At 45.3% G+C, this 21882-nt stretch overlaps 1 protein-coding gene across 1 annotated transcript; it reads left to right on the top strand.

The window, feature by feature from the left end:
• The first annotated feature begins 1534 nt into the window (after window positions 1-1534).
• Window positions 1535-21021, top strand: GCGR (glucagon receptor). The gene is made up of 15 exons (XM_069064058.1): window positions 1535-2699; window positions 7110-7171; window positions 7352-7490; window positions 7607-7709; window positions 8632-8739; window positions 8859-8980; window positions 9066-9172; window positions 10182-10338; window positions 11814-11973; window positions 12136-12196; window positions 12990-13059; window positions 16241-16329; window positions 17306-17444; window positions 17640-17681; window positions 18314-21021. The coding sequence occupies exons 3-15, from the start codon at window positions 7443-7445 to the stop codon at window positions 18611-18613; spliced, it is 1506 nt and encodes a 501-aa protein (XP_068920159.1). The 5' UTR covers window positions 1535-2699; window positions 7110-7171; window positions 7352-7442; the 3' UTR covers window positions 18614-21021.
• The last annotated feature ends 861 nt before the right edge of the window (window positions 21022-21882 follow it).

Raw genomic sequence — 21882 nt, 5'->3', positions numbered from 1 at the left:
GGTCCTCCTGACTCCAGGGCTGGTGCTCTATTCACTGTGCCACCTAGCTGCTCCAGCACTAGTCTTATAAGTTTGAATAAGTTCCTTATAGATCTCCATCTAAAATGTTCAGCTGAGATTCGTGTCTCAAAATTATCCCAGGGGGCAGTTTACGTACCTCAGCAAGGAATACAGAAAGGAAACTAAGCCTCTATCTTAGTGACTAGGGAAAGGGGGGAATACGGTGGGAAAATGATATTCCTGGAAATTTGACCAATCAGTACACAATGGTCTTGTAGTTATTTGCGTGGTGCTACCTCAGTGGTTCCAGTGTGGTCAGTGTTGGCCAATGGGATTAGTTGCTGCTATGATGATAATTTTGCCACATTTTCTCAGACCAGACAGAAATCTCAGTATTCAACTTCCTCACCCTTTTGGCCATTCAGAAAATCAACTGGTAGCAGAATGATTGAGACACGAGTGACTTCTGAATGAACTCAGGCAAGTCACTTAACTGTACCTCAGTTTCCTCATCTGTAAAATGACAGGGCTGAATTCAGTGTCCTCTAAGGTTCCCCCCCCCCTCAGTTTTAAATCAATAATCGTATGATCCAAACATCCTGAGCCAGATTCCTCCTTCCAGCTACATTTCTTCTTCCTATTTACCCCACTTCCATTCCCCTGGGCTAAGTGGATCTAGAGAACCTTGCCAGGGCCTGGCATGAGCTTGGGACTGGTGCTGCCAAGACCTTGACATCAGGTTCCTTGGAATCTGAGAAGGTGAGTATTTGTGCCAAACTGGATGGGCCAGAGCTGGGCCTTCCCGTACTCCCCTTCTGCCTGGGGGCTTCTCTGACTTCAATGCCAAGAAGCTCAGCCAGAATCACATATGTCCTGCTAAAGAAGAGGAAACCTCTCCTCCTGGCACTTGCCATTGGCTGGCATGTTCCTCTGCCAGATACACTGGAGGCCTTGGCATGGTTCCTGTGGGACTTAATAAGGAGGGATGTGACCCAAGGAGGTGTGGCCACGATAGTGTTTTCTGTGATTTCAGGCCATCTGGTCCAGACTCACTTCCCTTCCCTGGCTAGGAGTTAGGCAGCAAGGCAGAAGTGGGCACTCAAAGTGTCTATCCCTCTTCTCTATACTCCAAGCCTTCTGGCTCTAATCATACTACCTAACTTGTGATGCTCTGGAGATATCTTGGTCTGGGCAGCCCAAGGCTGAGCAGTGTATTAGCAGTAGAGAAAAGAAGACCAGAATCCAGGTTTCCTAATTCCCAATCCCATGCTCTTTGAACTCAGTCCCTCTTCCCAAGCATTTTTCTCCCCCTTTCTGCCTCTGAATCAATTCTGAAAGAACTGATGCTTGAATTATTCTCTACAGAGGGCTGAGGTTGACACCTTTCTTCCTTGCCCTAATCCCCAACATGCCCACACATACCCCTAAAATCTATCTCCAAGTGAGAACCCCAGAGACCAGCCTGTTCCTCCCTGACCTGCCCAGCTACCCAAGCCAGGGCTGGTCTCCTAAGGGGAGCTCTGTGGTACCAGGAACCACCTTCACTCTGACTTAGGAACTTTTTCCTAGGGCTGTCCAGGAGCTCTGTGCTTCTCCCCAGCAAGCTAAAAAGAGGCCTCTCTTCCTTCTTTCCCCTTCCTTCTCTTCCTATCCCTCTCTGGGTCTTTCTAGCACTGGGTCCAGGACATCTAGCCAAGTTTCTCTTTAGCTGTTGTGCCCAGCCTCATATTCCCACTCCTCTCACTCTGCTGTCTGTCTTACTCTCAGCTCCTCTTTCTCCCCACCTAGCTTACTCAGTCCATCCAATCCCAAGCCACCTTCACCTACTTGGCTCTGTTCGTCCTAGATTGGCAGAAATAACAATAGTAGAAAAAAAGATGATAGAATGAGTAGGTAATAAGAGATGCAGGCTAGGGACCTTAGCCAGATGGCCCTGCCTATTCTGCCCAATCCCCACTAACCAACCTTTCAGACCCCTAATGTCCATGCCTTTGCACAGTTAGAGATTGGGGTTAGAGCTTTGGTGGAGTAGGTAGTAAGGGCATTGGTCTAAATATAAGAACCCATCTCTATAACAACCTGAGCAAAACCATAGCTACATGCACTGGAGAATTCCCATAGAGACATTCCTATGAAGTGGGTATTCCCAACCCAGGAGACTGAGAGGACCAGAATGGTCTGTTCCCATTCCTTCATTGATTCTGGTTTACAGAATCCCAATAAAGCCAGGCACATATTGGCCTGAGAACCCAGAGCAGATGGAGCTGTTTGATCAGATATCAGGATGAGATCAGGTGCCCACTGGTCCTCTCCCTGCCCATCTGCCAGCTTGGCCCTTCCCTCCCCAGATCCCAAGGGACTCAAACTGGGGTCTGAGTAGGTAAATGGGTATTGAGGACAAATTAGATGAAAGAACCAGAGTCTGATGACCTCTTCGCTTCTCTGGGTCTGTCCCCCAATCCTGACTTGCTCTCTCATCTTCTTTCTTTGTCTGTAGGGACCTTCTATTACTTTCATCTCAGTCTTGCTTTCCCACACTGCCCTCAAGTCCCCAACCATTGGAGAATCTTCTAGCCTTCTCCCATCAGTCCTCTGCATTCTCTATGGAAATATCTTTGCAGTTTAAAACCGGGACTAAGGATACTTGGGTCCTATTTCTCACTCAGCCTGGATGTGTTCCACAGGGGCAGGGTTCCTAGGTAAGTAAGTAAGAGGTCTCTGGGGCTGGGAGGATGGAGGGTTCATGACCATAAAGGATCATAGATTTTGAGCAAAACTAATCATTCCCCTCCTATGGTTGTTGTGGATAGAATGAGATAATATTTGCAAAGCACTTTACAACCCTTATAAACACTAGCTATTATTATCATTTTAATTTTAAAATTAAATATTTTAAAGACAAATTAAAGTTTTTTTTAATTGATGTTTATTGATGGACTGATTGATTATTTTACAGATGAAGAAACTGAAACCCAGAGAAGCAATTAAATCACTTCCCATCAGTAGTAAGGGACAGAACAAAGATTTTAATCCAGGTCACCTCTCTCCAAATCCAGAGCTCTTTTCCCTGTGTCATATTGCTTCTGCTAGAAAACAGTGTGGCATCGATTCTAGCTGGTATAGCACCTCCCGGGGTGACTGTTGACAATTACAGTTCAGATGCACTGACATCCCAGAGATGCTGTCTTCTGAGGGAGGGAGGGAGGGATGATGTTGGGGACTAAGCTGGGCCAGTCCTAGACCAGAGGTTAGTTGGACTTGCATCCTCTCCAAGTTCAACTTGGGAACAACTTCACAGCCTTTGGCTAAACCCTGGACTCACCTGTCCTGGAGAGAAAAAGAGCCTTGCTTCATTTCCCTCTTTCTCCTGCTCCTTTGCCTTCTCTCTTCCCTTATGGGATGGAGAATGTTTGGACTTTCGTGCCCTCCTCATAGCCCTAGCATTCATGTCCTGCCCTGAGGGTCCTCCTCTTGTTAGCAAAGCACTTTAGGGCATGGTGAATTGGGGAGAGAGGGTCCCTGTACTTAGAATACTGCAGTGTGAGTATGAGTGTGTGTGTGTGTTCACGTGCACGCTTGTTCCCACACTGGGGATTTGTGTTGCTCAATTGTTTTTCAATCATGTCTGACTCTTCATGACTCCATTTGGGTTTTCTTGGCAAAGATACTATAGTGATCTGCCATTTCCTTCTCCAGCTCATTTTACAGATGAAGAAACTGAGGCAAACAGAGTTAAGTGACTTGCCCAGGGTCACATAGCTGGGAAGTGTCTGAGGCTACATCTGAACTCAGGTCTTCCTGACTTCAGGCCTGGTGCTGCATCCATCCAGCCACCTAGTTGCCTGTGCTGGGACACATAGAAATAATAGCCCTAGTTCCCTTCCCATACCTGAAGACCTGGTTACCCATATCCCTTCTATAGCCAGGGAGGGCAAAAAGTGCAGTTTCGGGGTTCCTCTGCTCCTAACTGGGAGATCCTAGCACAACCTCTAGCTTCCACCTGGGCAGTGAGAGAAGTGACTGTCTAGCTGCAAGGACTGCCTTGCTAAATATGGTGATCAGGCCCTGGAAGACAGCTAGAACTCTGTGATCAATGAGGCACCCTCCCTGGGAGATCTCCTACAGCTGTTTGCTACTGGGGGTCACAGTCTCAGTCACAGCTGAGTTGATTTTCCCAAGGGCTAAAAATAGGAAGGAACAGGGAGAAGGAAGCTTACAGTCAGGCACCCAGACCCTGGCATCACCCCAAGGGACAGGAGAGAAAATTGTCCTGGTGCCCTCTCTGGCTTCAAAAAGGAGATTGGAAGGGAGAAGGGATCCTGTATCGGTGTTTGGGGCATCAGAGGAGAAGCTGTTTCTGCCAATTGTCCCAGACAAGGCAAGGGGGGTTAGGAGGGCAGCAGACTCCTTGCAGAATAACAGAGGGGACTTTGATAAGGAATTCTGGAGTATAGCTGATACCTCCCCCTCAATGTGAGTCCCTGCCATAGCAGATGAGACCAGCCTGCAGAGGAGCAGCTCTCCTTTGAGGTGTGTGTGGAGAAGACGGGAAGGAAGGCCGGTGACAGCTCCTGAAGCCTTCCTCCCCACTGGCTAGAGGAAGTCAGAGCCTGAGGAGGGCATTCAGAACTATGTTACAGCCTGGGGGGGGGGGAACTGCGAACTGAATGGACTCTTTGTTAGTTAAAAGACAAATCCCAAGGCCTGAACCAGCTATAGCGGAATTAACTGGTTTTTTGAGGTGGGTATTTGTGCTTTGCTTGGCAGATCCCAAGGAATGTAGATGACCCACCAAGTACTGACACCTAGTGAATGGGCCAGGCATTGGAAGATGATAGGGAAATATCAGTAACTCCACACTGGTCACCCAGACCTATGGACGGGCAGCCACCCCAACCCTAGCCCCGCACTGAGTTACTGGGAAGGGTGGAAGAGAGTATCCTCTCAATCATTTGGCTATTACTATCATCCCGTTTACTGAGGATGAAGTGGCTTGCATCCCTAGGGAGGTATTAGAGGCTAGAAGAGAGACCTGGGAGAGCCCCTCCCCCTCCAATATAATAATAGCAGCCCCTTCCATGTAGAAAGCATTTTTAATTTGTCATTGCTCATTCCATTCTTTCCTCACAGTAACCCTGTTAAGTAGGAAAGGTGCTATTATCTTTTATGGATGAGGAGGACTAGAGAGGGCAAGTTTAGACTCTGTCTTAAAGCAGGGATTCTTAACCTTGTTTATAGCACAGACCTCTCTGGCACTCAGGGGAAGCCAGTAGATCCCTTCTCAGAATATTGTTTTCAAATGCATAAAAAAAAAATACCCAGGATCACGAAGGAAGCCAGTTACATTGAAATGCAATTATCAAAATACTTTTAAAAATCAATTTGTAGGGGTGGCTAGGTAGAGCAAATAGAGTACTGGCCCTGGAGTCAGGAGGACCTGAGCTCAAATGTGGCCTCAGACACTTAACACACACACATACACACACACACACACACACACACACAAACTAGCTGTGTGATCTTGGGCAAGTCACTTAACCCCAACTGCCCTACTTCCCCCTCACCAAAAAGCAAAAAAAAAAAAATCAATTTATTATATATCTAGCAGCAGTCTAATATAACTATCGAAATTTTGGAGCTGCAACAACCATAACTTGATATGAAAAGAGCTATGATTTCTGTTGATGACAAAGTTGCAGATACTGCTAATACTAACTGTAGTTTTTGCCTACATTTATCATTGAAAGAAATGCTAAATTTCAGTTACAGGTAAATGAGAATAAAGGTGCATTTCCCCCTAATTTAAATTCACGGACTCCTTGAAATCTACCCACAGATTAGGTAGTCTGCAGACCCCAAGTTACACAAAATGGTGGAGAACAAGGTGAGCAAAAACCAAGAGAACATTGTATACAGTAACAGCAATATTATTTTGAGAATGACTTTGAACAACTAAGTCATTTTGACTATTATAAATACACAAATTAAAAATAAAGGACAGCTGAAGAAAGACACTGTCTGCATCCAGAGAAAGAACTGATAAATAGAAGTATGTATAGAATAATTTTACACACACACACACATTTGTGTCTAATGCTAGAGATCTCTAGGGTGGAGGGCAGGGGGAGGGAAGAAAAAAGGGGGGAAGAAATTTGCATGATAACTTGTTTATTTTTTTTATTTTTAAATATTTATTTATTTTTAGTTTACAACATTCATTTCCACAAACTTTTGAGTTTTAAATTTTCTTCCCCCCTTTCCCATCTCCCCTACCTAAGACACTTCCAATCTGATGTAGGCCCTACATATACATTCACATTTTTAAAATCTTTTTGCTTTGTTTTGTTTTGCTTTTTTGGAAGGGGGAAGCTGGGCAATTAGGTTTAAGTGACTTGCCCAAGGTCATATGGTTAGTAAGTGTTAAGTGTCTGAGGCTGGATTTGAACTCAGGTCCTCCTGACTCTAGGTCTGGTGATCTATTCACTGCACTACCTAGCCGCCCCTCATATACATTCATATTAAATATATTTTCACATTAGTCATATTATAAAGAAGTATTAGGACCAATGGAAGGAACAATGAGAAAGAAGAAACAAAATAAAGCGAAAAAGAGAGTGAGCAAATAGTATGCTTTGATCTGCATTCAGACTCTGTAATTCTTTCTCTGGATGTGGATAGCATTTTCCATCATGAGCCTTTTGGAGCTGTCTTAGAACCTGCCTTGCTGAGAAGAGCCAAGTCTCTCAAAGTTAGTCATCGCACACTGTGGCTGTAACTGTGTACAATGTTCTCCTGGTTCTGCTGCCCTCACTCAGCATCAATTCATATAAGTCTTTCCAGGTTGATAACTTTTTAATATGTTTAAGAGGAATAGCAAGTTGTACATAATAACTTTGCAGCTTTATGTGCCATCGTTTTTTATTATACTATATTATGAAAATGCTTGTTTTATTCTATAAATTAAAAATTAAATAAAATTTAAAAATGAAAAAGAATCCCTGAAAGATCAGGGCATACACAGCTTAGCCAATGGCAAAGCAGGGAGAAGATAGGTTTCCTGACTCTGAACCTGGGATATTTTTTTCATTTTAGTTCAATCTTATTTTCAGGTCCACATATATACCTCGATCTCTCAACCTGCACTCTGAGTTCATTTCTTTTCTATCTGGAGGTGAGTAACATGTTTCATCATGAGTCCACTGGAATCTACAGATGGCCACTGTGTTGTCGGTCAGAGTCCCAAAGTTGTTTGTCTTTACAATATTTTTGTAATTGTATAAACTTTTTGTTATTGTATAAACACAGGTTCTGATTAACCCGTGATCTTTCCCCTAAAGTCTTTTTCCTCTAGTCCCCAACAGGAGCCTTTGGGGAATTTCAGCGGATAGTGGCCACAAGACCTCTGACCCCCATACAGATGTGGGGGACAGCTGTCCAGAGGCATGCTTCTCACTCATGTCTCGCTGCTACTGCTCCTGATCTCCTGGCAGGTGAGCCGTGCCCCGACCCTCCCCTCCCTCTGTGCTCTTGCCCCTTTTCTCTTGATGCATGGTTCTTAGCCTGGGTTCCTTTACCACTCATCTCTCCCTCTGTTCCTACCCTTCAGCTGCAGGCTCCTTCTGCCCAGGTGATGGATTTCCTCTTTGAAAAATGGAAGAGCTACAGTGATGAATGTCATTACAACCTGAGCCTACTGCCCCCTCCCACGGGTAAGGCCCCCCTGCTCCAGGGCCCCCTCTCCTGCATGACCCCAGGCCTTCACTGATTTTCAAGTTTTCTGCCCTGCCAGCCCCTTCAGGAAACTGATTGACAAGGCAGCATGTATTTATTTTCTTTTAAAGATCAGCACTACAAGGGATGGCTCCCTAGACAGAGGGATGGGGAGGGATATAACTGGATGAAGATGGCAATAAAGGTTTCAGTCTTTTTTCTGTCATGTCTAACTCTTTGTGACTCCATTTAGGTTTTTCTTGGCAAAGACACTGGAATGGTTTGCCTTTTCCTTCTCTAGCTCATTTTACAGATGAGGAAACTAAGGCAAACAGTTAAGTGACTTGCCCGGGGTCACAGAGTTAGTAAGTGTCTGAGACTGGATTTAAACTCAGGAAGGAGAGTCTTCCTAAGTCCAGGACTGCCATTCTATCCACTGAACCACTTAGCTGCCCCCAATGTTAAAGGACAGCAACACAAATGAGATTTTTAAAATAAAATAGGAAAAACATTTATTTAGCACCTGCCACGGGCAAGGAATCATGCTTAAGGCTTGGCTGTGGTACAAAAAATGAAAATGGACTCAGTCCCTACCTTCAAGGAGTATAATCTAGTAGAAGAGATAAGATATGGACACAAATATTTACCACACAAATTAGATTGGGATAACTATAAAATCCCCAGTAATACTATGAGAAATTGAAGAAAGGCCCACACCTTCTCCATATGCACCTTCTTCATCCAGGCTCCCAGTCTTAGGAAAGCAGTCTTGGGGGTTGTGGGGTCAAGGCTGGGCCACGTCTCAGATGAAGAAGGTTAATAGCCCCAAATCAGAGCATTTGGGTGGGGTTAGAATAAGGGGGGTACAGGGCCAGAGCCACCCCCTTTCTTCTCGTCTTTTCTGCCCTGCCCCACAAGCAGAGCTGGTCTGTAACAGGACCTTTGACAAATATTCCTGCTGGCCGGACACTCTCCCCAACACCACAGCCAACATCTCCTGCCCTTGGTACCTGCCTTGGCATCATAAAGGTAAACTTTAGGAACTGAGTGAGGGGCATGGGGATTGAGGGGCTGAGGGGCCATGGGTATGTTGAGTGAAAGGTCTCACTTGAGAGGGGCCTGACCAATGCCAGTGTGCTCCTTTCTAGTGCAGCACCGATTTGTCTTCAAGAAATGTGGACCTGATGGGCAATGGGTCAAGGGGCCCCAAGGCCAGGCTTGGCGCAATGCCTCTCAGTGCCAGATGGACATCGATGAGATCTGGTCACAGGTCAGTGGGGAGCATTGGCTGAGAAAGGTGATCAGCTGGGAGTGCCCCGATGAGACAGGTTCTTGATGACACTTTTACTTCCCAGAACAAGTCTGCTCAGATGTACAACAGTTTCCAGGTGATGTATACTGTGGGCTACTCGATGTCCCTAGGAGCCCTGCTCCTTGCCCTCCTCATCCTGCTGGGCTTCAGGTACCTGGGGAAAGATGGCCTGGGAACATGAGTGGGGTGGGCAGGGCTTCTGAGGGCCCTTATGGGAAAGGGCATGAGGGCCTGGGAAATCCCAGGAGGCTATGGGAACTATGCCACATAAATGGCAGCTTCAGGTTTGCAAAACACTTTATATATACTATTGAAAGCTCACAAAAAACATTAGGAGTAATACTAATGCTGCTACTATCATGCCTCTGTACAGATGTGGAAACTGAGGCACAGAACTATTAAGTGACTTGCATCTCTATGAGGTGTCAGGAGCTATAGGAAGTTTCCAGGGTGTCTTGGTCTTGGGGTGTCTAGTTGTCATAGAAGCTCTAGGGGTGGGGAGATCAAGACAATTGGGAGGATTCGGGGCAGGGAGAGGGCTAATGCCAACAGTATCAGGGAGAACCGTGGTTCTGAAGTTCAAACCCAGACCTGGGTTCTTCTACTTCTTATCCATGTGACCTGAAGTTGGCCACTCTCTGGGCCTCTCTGGATCTCAGTTTCCTTGCCTGTACATTGAGGGACTTGAATGGCCACTAAGACCCTTTCTGGTTCTAACTGAGATTCTATGGGAGTTTGCTGTTGTTCAGTCATTTGTCAGTTATGTCCCACACTTTGTGACCCCTTTTGAGATTTTCTTAGCAATGTCCTTCTCAGCTCATTTTACAAATGAAGAAACTGAGGCAGACAGGGTTAAGTGACTTGCCCAGGGTCAAACAGCTGGTAAGTGTCTGAGACCAGATTTGAACTGAGGAGTCTTCCTGACTCTAGGCCTGGCACTCTGTCCACTGTGCCACCTGGCTTTCCTCTGTGGGAATCAGGGTGGGAAAGCCAACAGAGGAGTTTCTGCATTTGGAGGCACATTTGTGGGGACAGAGGGAAGAGTAAGGAAGATGGAGCAGATATTAGGAAGGGAGGACAAGGAATCTCCTGGAGAGTGGCTGGGCGTCTAGTCTGAAAGGGTGGGTAGGGTTCTTTCATTCCTGTTCTTCCCCCACAGCAAGCTGCATTGTACCCGTAACTACATCCACATGAACCTGTTTGTCTCCTTCATTCTCAAGGCCAGCTCTGTGCTGGTCATTGATGCCCTGCTCAAGACTCGATACAGCCAGAAGATTGGAGATGACCTCAGTGTGAGCATCTGGCTCAGTGATGAGGTCAGTGTCTCTGGCCCAGCCCAGCCTAGCCTAGCCTAGATCAGCTGACACCAGCCTTTCTCTCCCTTGCTTCTTCTGACTACTCCTGTTCAGTCTCCTTTAAGGGATTATGATTTGTGTCATGCTCCCTACTTGTGGATGTGCCCTTGAGACTCTATCCTGGACCCTCTTCTCCTTCCCCTCTATTCTGTTTCCCTTGGTGACCTCATTAGCTCCTCTGGGTTCATCTATCATCTCTACACAGATGACTCCCAGAGCTACGTAACCAATGTTACTCTCTTTTGGGTAGTTCCAGTCCCGTGTCACCAACTACCTATTAGACATCTCCAATCAAATGTCCTGGAGATGTCTCAAACTCAATGTGTCCGAAACAGAACTCATTATCCTTCCCCCAAACCCATCCCTCTTCAGAGCTTCCCTGTTACACAAACAAAGGCACAACTATCCTTCCACTTACCCAGGTTTGCATGCTAGGTTTGCACTTCGATATCCTGCCCCTCAATCTTCACCCTACATAGCCAATCATTTGCCAAATTTGATCATTTCTTTCTCCACATTTCCCAAATATACCCCCTACATCCTCTTGTTCACACATATCACTCAATCTGTCATTTGCCTTTGCATTGCCTATGTCTCATACATGGAATGTTCTTCCTTTCCTTAGAATCCTCAGTTTCCTACAAGATTCAGCCCAAGCTCCTACTTCTGCATGAGGCCTTTACTGGTCCTTCTAAGTGCTAGTGCCTTCCCTTCCAAGGTCACCTTGGATCTGCTCTATGCATTTCAAATATACATATACACACACATATATCATACATATATACACATGGGGAGAGAGAGAGTGTGTGTGTATATGTTGTCTTATTCACTAGACTGTAAGTACCATGAAGGCAGGAACTATTTCAATTTATTTCAGTTTTACCTTTATAAATATTATTAAGCAACCCATAGTAGTTGCTTAATAAATCGTTTCTTGATCTCTCCCAAGCCTTTCCCCTCTCCTCTGGTCAGCCTAATCCCAGAATTCCTTCAATCCAAATACAACAATTCAATCAGCAAGCATTTATTAAGCACTTACATAATATTATGTAAGTCAAATGTCATATTAGATGCTGGGGATACAAATGAATGTATTGCTTTCATAGAGTTTACATTCCATTAGAGTTGCTTCCTTGCCTTGACCCTTGATGCAAATAAAAAATTCCTACCTTTCGAATATCTTCCATCCTCCACATCATATAAGAAGCTCCAGCTCTGGGATCAACGTGGCCCTTCAGGTTCCCCACCCCCCCCAAACCCCAATTTCCTCTTCTGCCCCCAGTATTGCTACACTAACTTCCACCATCACCTCTCTTCTCTGAGACCTGCCCCCAGTCTGGTCCCCAAGTGAGGGTCTCTCCCACCCAGGAAACTCCAGCCCAGAGGGTGGTTTGGGGTACCTGTGGAGCTCACTCCCATGTCAGTATATGTGCCAGGCGGTGGCAGGGTGCCGAGTGGCCACAGTGTTCATGCAGTATGGCATCGTGGCCAATTACTGTTGGCTGCTGGTGGAAGGTGTCTTCCTGCACAACCTGCTGGTGCTGGCTGTCTTCTCAGAGAAGAGTTACTTCAACCTCTACCTGGGCATTGGCTGGGGTGAGCAAGCCAGGGGTAACTGGAGGGAGGTGGCCAAAAAAATGGGCTGTATGGCAAGGGGCCGGGAGCCAGGGGTGGGGAAATTATGGTGAAGATTCTGCAGTGGTTGAGCCCTGGCTCCCCTGAGGGTGCCAAATCTTATCTTATCAACTATCTCCACAGGGGCCCCCATCCTCTTTGTCATCCCCTGGGTTGTGGCGAAATTTTTCTATGAGAATATCCAGTAAGTACCAGAAACTAATGGGGAAGAGGTGGAGAGCAGAGGGAGAGGAACCACAGGGCTTCTGGGAGATAGAGGGTAGGGGAAGGTTATGTCCTGGAATGGTAAGGGGTAGAGGTAAGTTCAGGAGACATGTCTCCAGAGGGCCCCCCCACCCATGAGTTCTTCCTTGGAAGGCCTCTTGGGTAAGGTGCCAGGGCTTTTTACCTGCAGGGCAGAATCACTTCATCTCTCCAGTTTCTAGACTTCTTTTCTTTACTTAGTTCACTCTGGGCATATGCCTTTGTGTTAGTGTAGCATCTGAGTACTATAACTCTGGGAATGTTGAAGTGTGGAGGGTAAGACCTTAGCTGGTATCTCTGGCAGTGAAAGTGTCTGTGTGTGTATTTGTGTGTGGGCAACTGAGCCTCAGGCTTTAAGTATGTGTGACTATGAGTATATTTATGATTATGTATGTGACTGTGTTTGTGTTGGAGTCTCATTGGTCACCCAATGACAGCAAATGTGCTGTTTATTTAGTCTCCAAAAAAGACTGGTTTCTGTATGCATGTGTAACATCTGCTCCTTACTTTCTCCTTTAACCTTCCCTTCCAGCTGTGTGCTTCTTAGACTGTCTGGCCATAAGGATGTGTGTCCCTGGGTCCTGTGACTGTGGGAGGGGGGAAGTGGCTTATGACTGGTAATTGATTTGTCCTATGGAATGAATTGGATCCACGTTTACTTGTTGCTGAGTTGAAGAGGGACAGGGCTTGTAATAGACATATGTCACCCCACAGACACTGATCCCTTTTCTCAGGTGCTGGACCAGCAATGATAACATGGGCTTCTGGTGGATCCTCCGCTTCCCTGTCTTCCTAGCTATCCTGGTGAGTAATAAAAGCATCCTCCAACCACCAAACCATCCAATTGATTCTATGCTTCTCCTCTGTCACCTTTGCTAGTTGGTCAGTCATTTAGCTAGCCAGTCAGTTGGTCAGCTAGACAGTTGGCTAGTTAGTCAACCAATCATAAGATCATAGAATGTTAGAGTTAGATGAAAATTTATACATCATCTAGTCTAAGTTCCTAAAATATTAATGAGAAAACTGGGGCTGAGAAAGGTGATTGTATCAAACCTATTCCCAACTTCCCTATCTCCATCAATGGCTCCATCAGCCATCAAGGTTTGACACCACTGAGTAGTATTTCACTAGTTTCTCCTTCCCTTTCCCTCCTTATATACAATCACTCAGTCCTATCAAGTCTTCCCTCAAGTCTGTCCCTTTCTATTTCTACTGTCATGACTTTGTCCCATTCCTGGACATGAATACTGTCCTGACTGGCCTTCTCACCATTAGCCTCTCATCTTTACTTCATCCTTATCCAATCTCAAATTCATTTAAGAGTTATTTTTGCACATCATTTCCGTACTCAAGACCATACGCTCACTAACTCCTCATTACTTACAGATTAAAGTTCAAATTCCTTGTGTTCATTCTTTACAATCTTTTTTCATACTATTCCCCAACCTTATACTTCCCCTTATACTATCCCTCTTCAAATCTTCCTTAACCTTGAAGATCCTATTTCTATATAAAGGCTTTCATGACTACCCCATTCCCAAGTGATCTTGTCTGATTATCAACACTTACCATCTGAGTCACATGTGTGTTGTCTCTGAATCACACATTGTCTTTGACAGTCAGTTGGTTTGCCAAGCAATCATTTGGTCAAGTAATCATTAAATTGATTGTTTAATCAGATAGTTAGATGCTTAGCCATTTAGTTGGTCAGTCGGTTAACTTATCAGTTGGTTGTTTGGTCAGCTAGTCAATTGGTTGATCAACTTGGTTGGCAGGTCAGTTGGTTGGCAGGTCAGTTGGCTAACCCATCAGTTGGTTGACCAGGCAGCCAACCAATTGTTTGGCAATTCAGTCCATTAGTTGGTTGGTTGATCTATCAGTCTGCTGATTAGTTTAAGCTCAAATATAAGCCATAAAGAGCCCTTACTAACTTATATACACAAGCAGTCCCCCCTTTTTAGTTCCTTACATTTCACCATTCCACTTGTATACTTTAGAGAGATCCATCTTACACTTCCTATTGACTTAACCTCTTTATTCCTTGTTAACAACAACCCATTTGCTTGGCTGATCAGTTGGCTCTTAGCATTTAGTCAGTTAGTCAAAGGCAGCTAACTATCTGGTTTATCTCTCACCCCCCATATCCAACTTGTTGCCAAGACTTGTTGGTCTTGACTATACCCCTTTGACTCTGACATCACCCACCATCACCTCATGTCTGGACTTTTACAAAAGTCTCAGGTAGGTCTGCCTGCCTCAAGTCTTTTCCCACTCTAATTCATCCTCCATGTAGCTATCAAAGTGATTTTTCCTAAAGTGTAGGTCACTCTCCATGTCACTGCCTACTCAATAAGCTCCAGTGGCTTCCCTCTTGCCTCCAGGATCAAATACAAAATTTTCTGTTTGGCATTTAAAGCTCTTCATCATGCACTCCCCACACACGCATATACCTTTCCAGTTGTCTTACACTTTATTCCCCTACAAATACTTTTTGATCCAGTGACACTAGTTTCCTAGCTTTCACATGGACAAAACACTCTGTCTCTTGACTCCAGGCATTTCTCGGGCCTGGAACACTCTCTTTTCTCTGCTCTGCCTACCATCCTCCCTAGCTTCCTTGAAGTCCCAACTAAAATCCTTTCTTTTACTAGAAAACTTCCCCAATCCCTCTTAATTCCAATGTCTTCCTTCTGTTAATTATTGTTAACTTCTGTTAATTACTCCTATTTATCTTGTATATAACTTCCTTTTAACATATTACTGTAGACAACAGTCCTTTAGGTACTCAACCCATAAGCCTAAGAGTCAAGTATATCCAGATATGTCCTTTAAAGGGCAGAATATGTATAAAGCCATGCACATAAACAAGTACATTAAGTTAACCCTTGTACGAATGGATTCAAAGATACAAACACTAAGTTTCACACATGATCAGTTAAATGTTGGCATTCATAAACATGTATCATGACAACTGCATATCCTCTTAAAATGCATGCCCAACAGTATCATGGTAAAAGATGCTAAGTTAATGTTTACATTATTTAAAAATGCCTTGCCCCTAATGTTGGATGAGTCCTTTTCTAATCATTTTTTCAAAGTTTAATTCAACCTCTTTGCCCCCATTCTTCTGGTTCCTTTGGTAAGTTCTTCAAGAATTACAACCCATCAGGGGCGGCCAGGTGGCTCAGCGAGTAAGAGCACCAGCCCCAGTGTCGGGATGACCTGGGATCGAATCCGGGCTCAGATACTTAGCACCACACCCAGAAATAAATGGCCGTGTAATCTTGAGCAAATTACTTAACCCCAATTGCTTTAAAAAAAAAAAAAGAATTACCACCAAATAGAGCACCAGCCCTGGAGTCAGGAAGACCTGACTTCAAATCCATCCTCAGACACTTACACACACACACACACAAACAACCTAGACGTGTGACCTTGGGCAAGTCACTTAATTCTAATTGCCTTACCTTCCTCCCTCCAAAAAACAACAACAACAACAACAATAATAATAATAATAATTACCACCCAGGTCCAGGTGAGGGAGAATTACCCAATGCTTCCTTCTTATGCTTATGCTGGTTTTATAGAGTGGAAATCTGTTCTGATTAAGGAGTACACAGAGACGGAAGTTTCACAAGACATAGGCTAGAGAACTGTGATTATTTACAGTTTCCAGGGAAGGGAATATGCATTTCTATAGAGCACTATGATAAGTGCTTCTTACAAATATGATCTCATTTTATCTTCACAACAACCCTGCAACATAAGTAAGGAAAATGAGGCAAACAGGATTAAATGACTTGCCTGGGGCCACACAGTTGGTAAGTGTCTGAGGTCAGGTTTGGACTAAGGTCTTTCTGACTCTAGACCCAGGACTCTACCCACTGGAGAGCCCCTTCCAGCTTGCAGAATCCTGCAAGTATTAGAATTGGGAGTGGGCACTAGCCCATTATCCCCTCTGAGTTGCTACTGCCCTTCTCCACAGATCAACTTCTTCATCTTCATCCGTATCATCCAAATCCTTATCTCCAAACTTCAAGCCCACCAGATGCGATACACTGACTACAAGTTTCGGTGAGTAGTGGGCGGAGTGTGGATATATGTGAGTGTGTGGATGGAGATATGAATTCCATAACTTACTAGACCCCAGCTCATTGTTCATTTCCTGTGTTCCACGTGAAAAAGGGGTTAATGTAGTAGCATTGATAATGTTACTGATTAGAACGCTACTGCTGCTGCTGCTGCTAATAGGGTTGGGGAGCAGACTTTTGCTTTCATTGGTTTAGGGAACTCCAGGGTGAGGAAACTCCCTCAATCAATGCAGGTAAACACCTTCTGTGCAATTTATAATCTTAGGGGTGTCAAAGGCAGAAATCAAACATAAAGCAATGGGAAATATTTAACAAAATAAATAAAACTCAGTAATACATAGATAATATCAAATTTTAAAACTAAGTCAAGAAGAACTTTGGGATCCTTGTGTATGGATTAATGGTCTCCATTTCTGTTTGAGCCGGAAACCACTGAGGTGCGCTAGGGCACTGAGAGGCTAAGTAATTTGCTGTGGGGTCACACAGCCAGCACGTCAAAGGTAGAACTTGAACCCAGGGCTTTCTGGTATTGAGGTAAATTATCTACTATGGTACCCTACTTCTCAACCATCACCACTACCGCCCTACACGCATTTATGTAGCACTTTACACCTTATTCATAGTGCTTTCCACAAAACAATCCTATGAGGTAGAGAATGGAAGTCGTTATTCTCATTTTATAGGTGAGAAAATTGAATTTCATAGAGATTTAGGGAGGTGCCCAAGACTATAGCCAGTAAGTGGACACTTACTAATGCCTCAGGAAAGCATTTGATCAACCCCGAGGCAAGGATATTGAGTTGGGGGTAGCTGTTGGGGAGGTGTTGGAGGTCCAGATATGGCTTGGCCCTTGGGATCCTATTCCCAGAAGGATGCCTTCTAGACCTTTTCTGCCTGCCCTGTTCTACACCACTATCTACAGGGTGTGTCTGGGAGTGACTTAGTATTCCTTCTGGCAGGCTAGCCAAGTCAACGCTGACACTGATTCCTCTTCTGGGCATCCACGAGGTGGTGTTTGCCTTCGTGACAGACGAGCATGCCCAGGGCACCCTACGCTCCGTCAAGCTCTTCTTTGACCTCTTTCTCAGCTCATTCCAGGTGACTATGTCTCTTGACACTCAGAGCCCCAATGTCCCCAAGCATGAGGACCAAGCCCAATTCAAGACTGACGCTCTATCTCCCCTGTCCCAGGCCTGCTGGAGTCCTTTTCTCCAGAGAATCTATGCTGGTGACAATGGAGGGAGGTGGGTGCTTCTCCTCTCTCCCCTGACTGGGCTCTCTCTTCTGCCCTAGGGCATGCTGGTGGCTATTCTCTATTGCTTTGTCAACAAGGAGGTAAGTGTGACAGTCTCAATCTGGGGACCCTCCCCATTTTCCATGTCCCCCATGTGAAGCCAGTCTAAGTGTCTGTATCCACCCTGATGGGTAAAGAGCCAGGGAGAGTCAAAGGAACAAAGCTGGGCACCAGCTCTGGCATCTCACCCTGAGTCTGGGTGCCAGCTCAGCTATTTATCAGCATAGACCTTTCAAGTACAAGTAGCTCATAGAGGTACAAGAGAACTTATCCCAGGCCCCTTGTACAGTGGAATAAATAGAGACCCAGAGAGGGAAAGAGACTTACTCAGGCGGTATAACTGGTTAAAATGGCAGAGCCTGGCCTAGAACACAGGTCTTCTGGTTCCTATCCAGTTGCCTTTCCAGTGCTCCAACATGCAATGGCTTTCAACAAGCCCCCAGCTCTGGCTTACTCTGACCTCACCCTCCCACACCTCCCTCTGCCCACACTAGCTGTGCCCTTCTAAACAAACTCCTATGGCAGTGAACAGATATCAATATCTGTATTGGTACATACTTGTGCCCATATGTATTCATGCTGGGATTATCCTCTCTTAGCCCCGTGGTTGTGGTATAACATGTTTCTGCATCTGAGTACATATATGTGAGTATGCCCAATCACTGTCTGGCAGGTTCAGGCAGAGTTGCTGAAAAGCTGGCACCGTTGGCAGCTTGGGAGGGCCCTGGAAGAGGAGCATCGCCACACATGCAGCCACATGAGCACTGGCCGGCCTGGGTCCACCTGCCCTGGTGAGAAGCGTCAGCTGGTAAGCTGTAGCAGCACCAGCAACGGGGCAGGCAACAGTCAGGCAAATGCTCTAACCCAAAGCTCCTACCTTGAGAAGACTGGGGCCAGCCCTAGTGATCCAGGCACTGAGGACAAGGGAATCCAGTGCTATGCCTTCCCTGGGGTGGCAGAGAGCAACTTCTGAGGCTTCTGTGTCAGGAAAGGGCTTCTGGACCCAGAACCTAGAGCCTGGAGCCTGGAAGCTGGAGCAGCAGGTCAGGAGAAAGAGAATACTGCCATCTGAAACCTGGAAAGCCAAGGTAGCCCAGCTAGAGAGAGGGGACATTACCTAAAGGACTGGGAGGTAACATGGCGCTGTAAAAAGACCACTCAGTTCAGGTTCTCGCTCTGTGTTTAACTAGTTGTATGACCTTAGGCAAATATTTTCCCTACTCTGAATTTTATTTTTCACATTTGTAAATGGACTGATTTCCAAGGTTCCCTTCCGCTCCAACATCTTATAAAGCTAGAATCTAGAGTCTAGAATCTGCAGCCCAGAGCGCTATGAGAAAACCTGGCAGATGGAGTAAAGAGTGGTGGCAGAAGGGAAGCAGAATATGTGCCCTGGTACCCCCCTGCCTGGGTACCAAGCAATGCTATCTGTACTTTCTGTAGTACTCGCTCTCTTCCCTGCAGAAGAGAGCAGACTCATAGAGAATGTGGACCAGCATCCCTGTATGGAGTCATATCTGTGTAGCACTGTGAAAGGGATGGTGTGGTATTTAACCACTCCTATTTCCCCCTTACCTTACTACTGACTTGTTGCCCAGATGGGTTTTCCAGTGTAAATGTTCCTTCTCTGTTCTGGGAAGTAGTATCAAAGGATCTGTAACTCTCCATAACTTTTTGCTGAGTTCCAAGTCCCCAGCCAAAGACAGTACTTCTGGCAAAACACCTCCGAGTTATATTTATCTCTACATCTTTCCTAGGCATGTTTCCTCCTCAGTAGCATCCTCACAACTATATTCTCAGCAAGTACACCGTGGCTAGCAGATGAGGAGGTGATTAACATGAGAGGACAATATATTAACATAATTAGGTAATTAACACATAAAGACAATATATTGTCTTTATAAAGACAAAAATAAAGGTCTAAAGCAAAGAAAAGTAAACAGACTTTCCTCATGCCCCGTGAAAAAACTCTGGGCTCATGTAAAAGAGCTCGAGGGGATATAGGATTACTACCTTGGAGTCAGTATTGGTGAAGGGAGAGGTTTGGGAAATTGGAGGTTTCAGCAACTCCAGGCTCTGTCCTGACATACCTCTTGCCCAAGCAACTTCATTCCCAGAATTCCAGATCCTTTCTTCATAGTGATTGCCTCAACCCATACTCCCACTCTCCTCGGTTCTTTATGGTTTCTTATGCCTTCTCTTTCTCTAGCTTCATGAGTCTTCTACTGGTCCCTTCATAAAATGGGGCCTTTCAAGACTATTTTCTGGACTCAAAGAACTGACTTCTAAATGTCAGCCAGAGGTGGCCTATCATTCTTCATACTATCATGTTTCTTCCTTTCTGATTCATTCCAGGGACCTCGTAATTTGTACCTCATAAAGGGACTGCCCAGCAAGGCCAAATTTTTAAACCTAGTTGCAATACCACCAGCTCTTTTTTTCTGTGATTAAGTCTGTGAAAGGCCAACTCCCTTATCTGCATTCCTTCTTCTTTCCCTGATGCCATGTCAAACTCTGCCTCAGATCCCATGAACAATCCAACTGATCTCTGCACAGCTGGGCAGAGAGAGTGGACCAGTCAGCTGGGGGGAAGTAGATGGCAGACAGACCTTGCATACATCAAGGAGAAGAAAGCTGTGGATTCCAATGAGCATTTAGGAATCAGAGCCAGGCCCATGGTGGAGGGGGGATGAGGGAGGGGGAGAGTCAATATGTTGTGTATGATGTCTGTGTGCGTTTTTATGCATGTGTCTTGTCTTCATGTATATGTGCCTGCATGCATGTGGGTTTGTGTATGCTTCAAAATAAATAACTCCCACAGTTCTTCCTGATCTGCACTTTCCTTGCTTTCCTGGGGGTGAGGGTGGAACAAGGACAAGGAACGGTGACTTAGGATGAAAAGAAGAACCTTCACTGCCTATATCAGGCCAAAGTCAGATGGGTATCACTATAATAATATCAAACCCAGAAAAGTAGAGCAGAGGCTGACAGGGGCCCATGCCAGCCTTCACTCAATGAGGGGAAGGAGAAACAACTTCCATGTCAGGGAGGTGGTTTCAGCTCCTGACTCATTAGAGCCCCTTCTGTAATGTTGGAGCAGAGGACCCTAAAAAGAGGAGTATCAGGGGTGGAGGGACCATGCAGGCCAAAGAGGCTGAGTGAGGATGTGGAATATGTAGAAAAGGTCTTTAGGGCCTCAGGGGCTTTGCCAGACAGATGCACCAACTCTTAGAAATATCCAGAGCCTGAAAATAAATAGATAGATAGATAAGTAAATAAATAAATAAATAAATGTTTTGGAAAATTAAAAGAAATATCCAGAGCCTGAAAGAGGAGCTGGGAAGGTCCGGTTTGTACATCCCTGATTTGCTCCTCCAAAGAGACCCATACCAGGGACTAAGGTGGCTGTTACTGCTGCTTTGGCCACTAAATGATTTGCTGGGCTGGTGCAGACCATGGTTGGTGAGTTAACCCAAGCACTCTCAGAGACAATTTCCTTCCCCTATGACTCTGACTCTGCCTCACTTAAATTAAATCCATGCAGGAGTCAAGACATTACTGGTGATGTCATTGGTCTTCTTGAAAAACTAAGGATAAGTTTCTTCAAAAACTAAGGATAAGAAGTTGGGAAAGGAAAGTCTAGTAGTGGAGAAGAACCAAACCATTTATTTATCAGACCAGTCTTTTGAGTTTTTGCCTCCACCTCTTCCCTATGAAGGAAACAAGCAGAAAAACTTGATTCCTGCTCCACTAGCAGTATGGTCTGGAGTTGAAGGCTCTCCCCACTCCAGCCCTTCCTCCATTCATTTGTCAAACAGACCTTCCTAAAGTGCAGGTAGGATCATATCACACACCCCCATCCCCCCAACTCAGTAACCTCCAGTGCTTTCCTATTATGTCCAGGATCCAACAGAAAATCCTGTTTGCTTTTTCAAGCCCTTCATAACCTCACTCCTTTCATTCCTCCCAGTCTTCTTTCTCATACCTTACTCCCTTTCACATACTCTAAACTCAAGTGACACTGACCTAACTGTTCCTCCAATGAGACGCTCCATCGTCTTATAACCCAACTCTGGACTCCGTGTAATCTCACTACAGAATTCTCTCCCTCCTCATCTCCACCTCTTGGCTTCTTCCAAGTTTTACCTAAAGTCCCACCTGATCCCTCTTAATGCTAGTGCCCTCCCCTTGAGATTATCTCCAATTTATCCTATATTCACCTTGTTCCTACCTAGCTAGGTG

The sequence above is a fragment of the Petaurus breviceps genome, unplaced genomic scaffold (genome assembly GCF_028583685.1).
Source record: "Petaurus breviceps papuanus isolate PSGF00001 unplaced genomic scaffold, PetGlider_PUasm1.0 90617, whole genome shotgun sequence".
In the NCBI taxonomy this organism is placed as follows: domain Eukaryota; kingdom Metazoa; phylum Chordata; class Mammalia; order Diprotodontia; family Petauridae; genus Petaurus; species Petaurus breviceps.
This window is presented reverse-complemented; position numbering and strand designations above follow the sequence as displayed.

What these genes read in the sequence shown, in the direction of transcription:
- GCGR (XM_069064058.1), top strand. Translation starts at nt 7,443, where the DNA reads ATGCTTCTCACTCATGTCTCGCTGCTACTGCTCCTGATCTCCTGGCAG. An exon ending in CTCATCCTGCTGGGCTTCAG is followed by an intron (nt 9,173 to 10,181) that starts GTACCTGGGGAA and finishes CTTCCCCCACAG; the next exon opens with CAAGCTGCATTGTACCCGTA. An exon ending in TCTTTCTCAGCTCATTCCAG is followed by an intron (nt 17,445 to 17,639) that starts GTGACTATGTCT and finishes CTTCTGCCCTAG; the next exon opens with GGCATGCTGGTGGCTATTCT.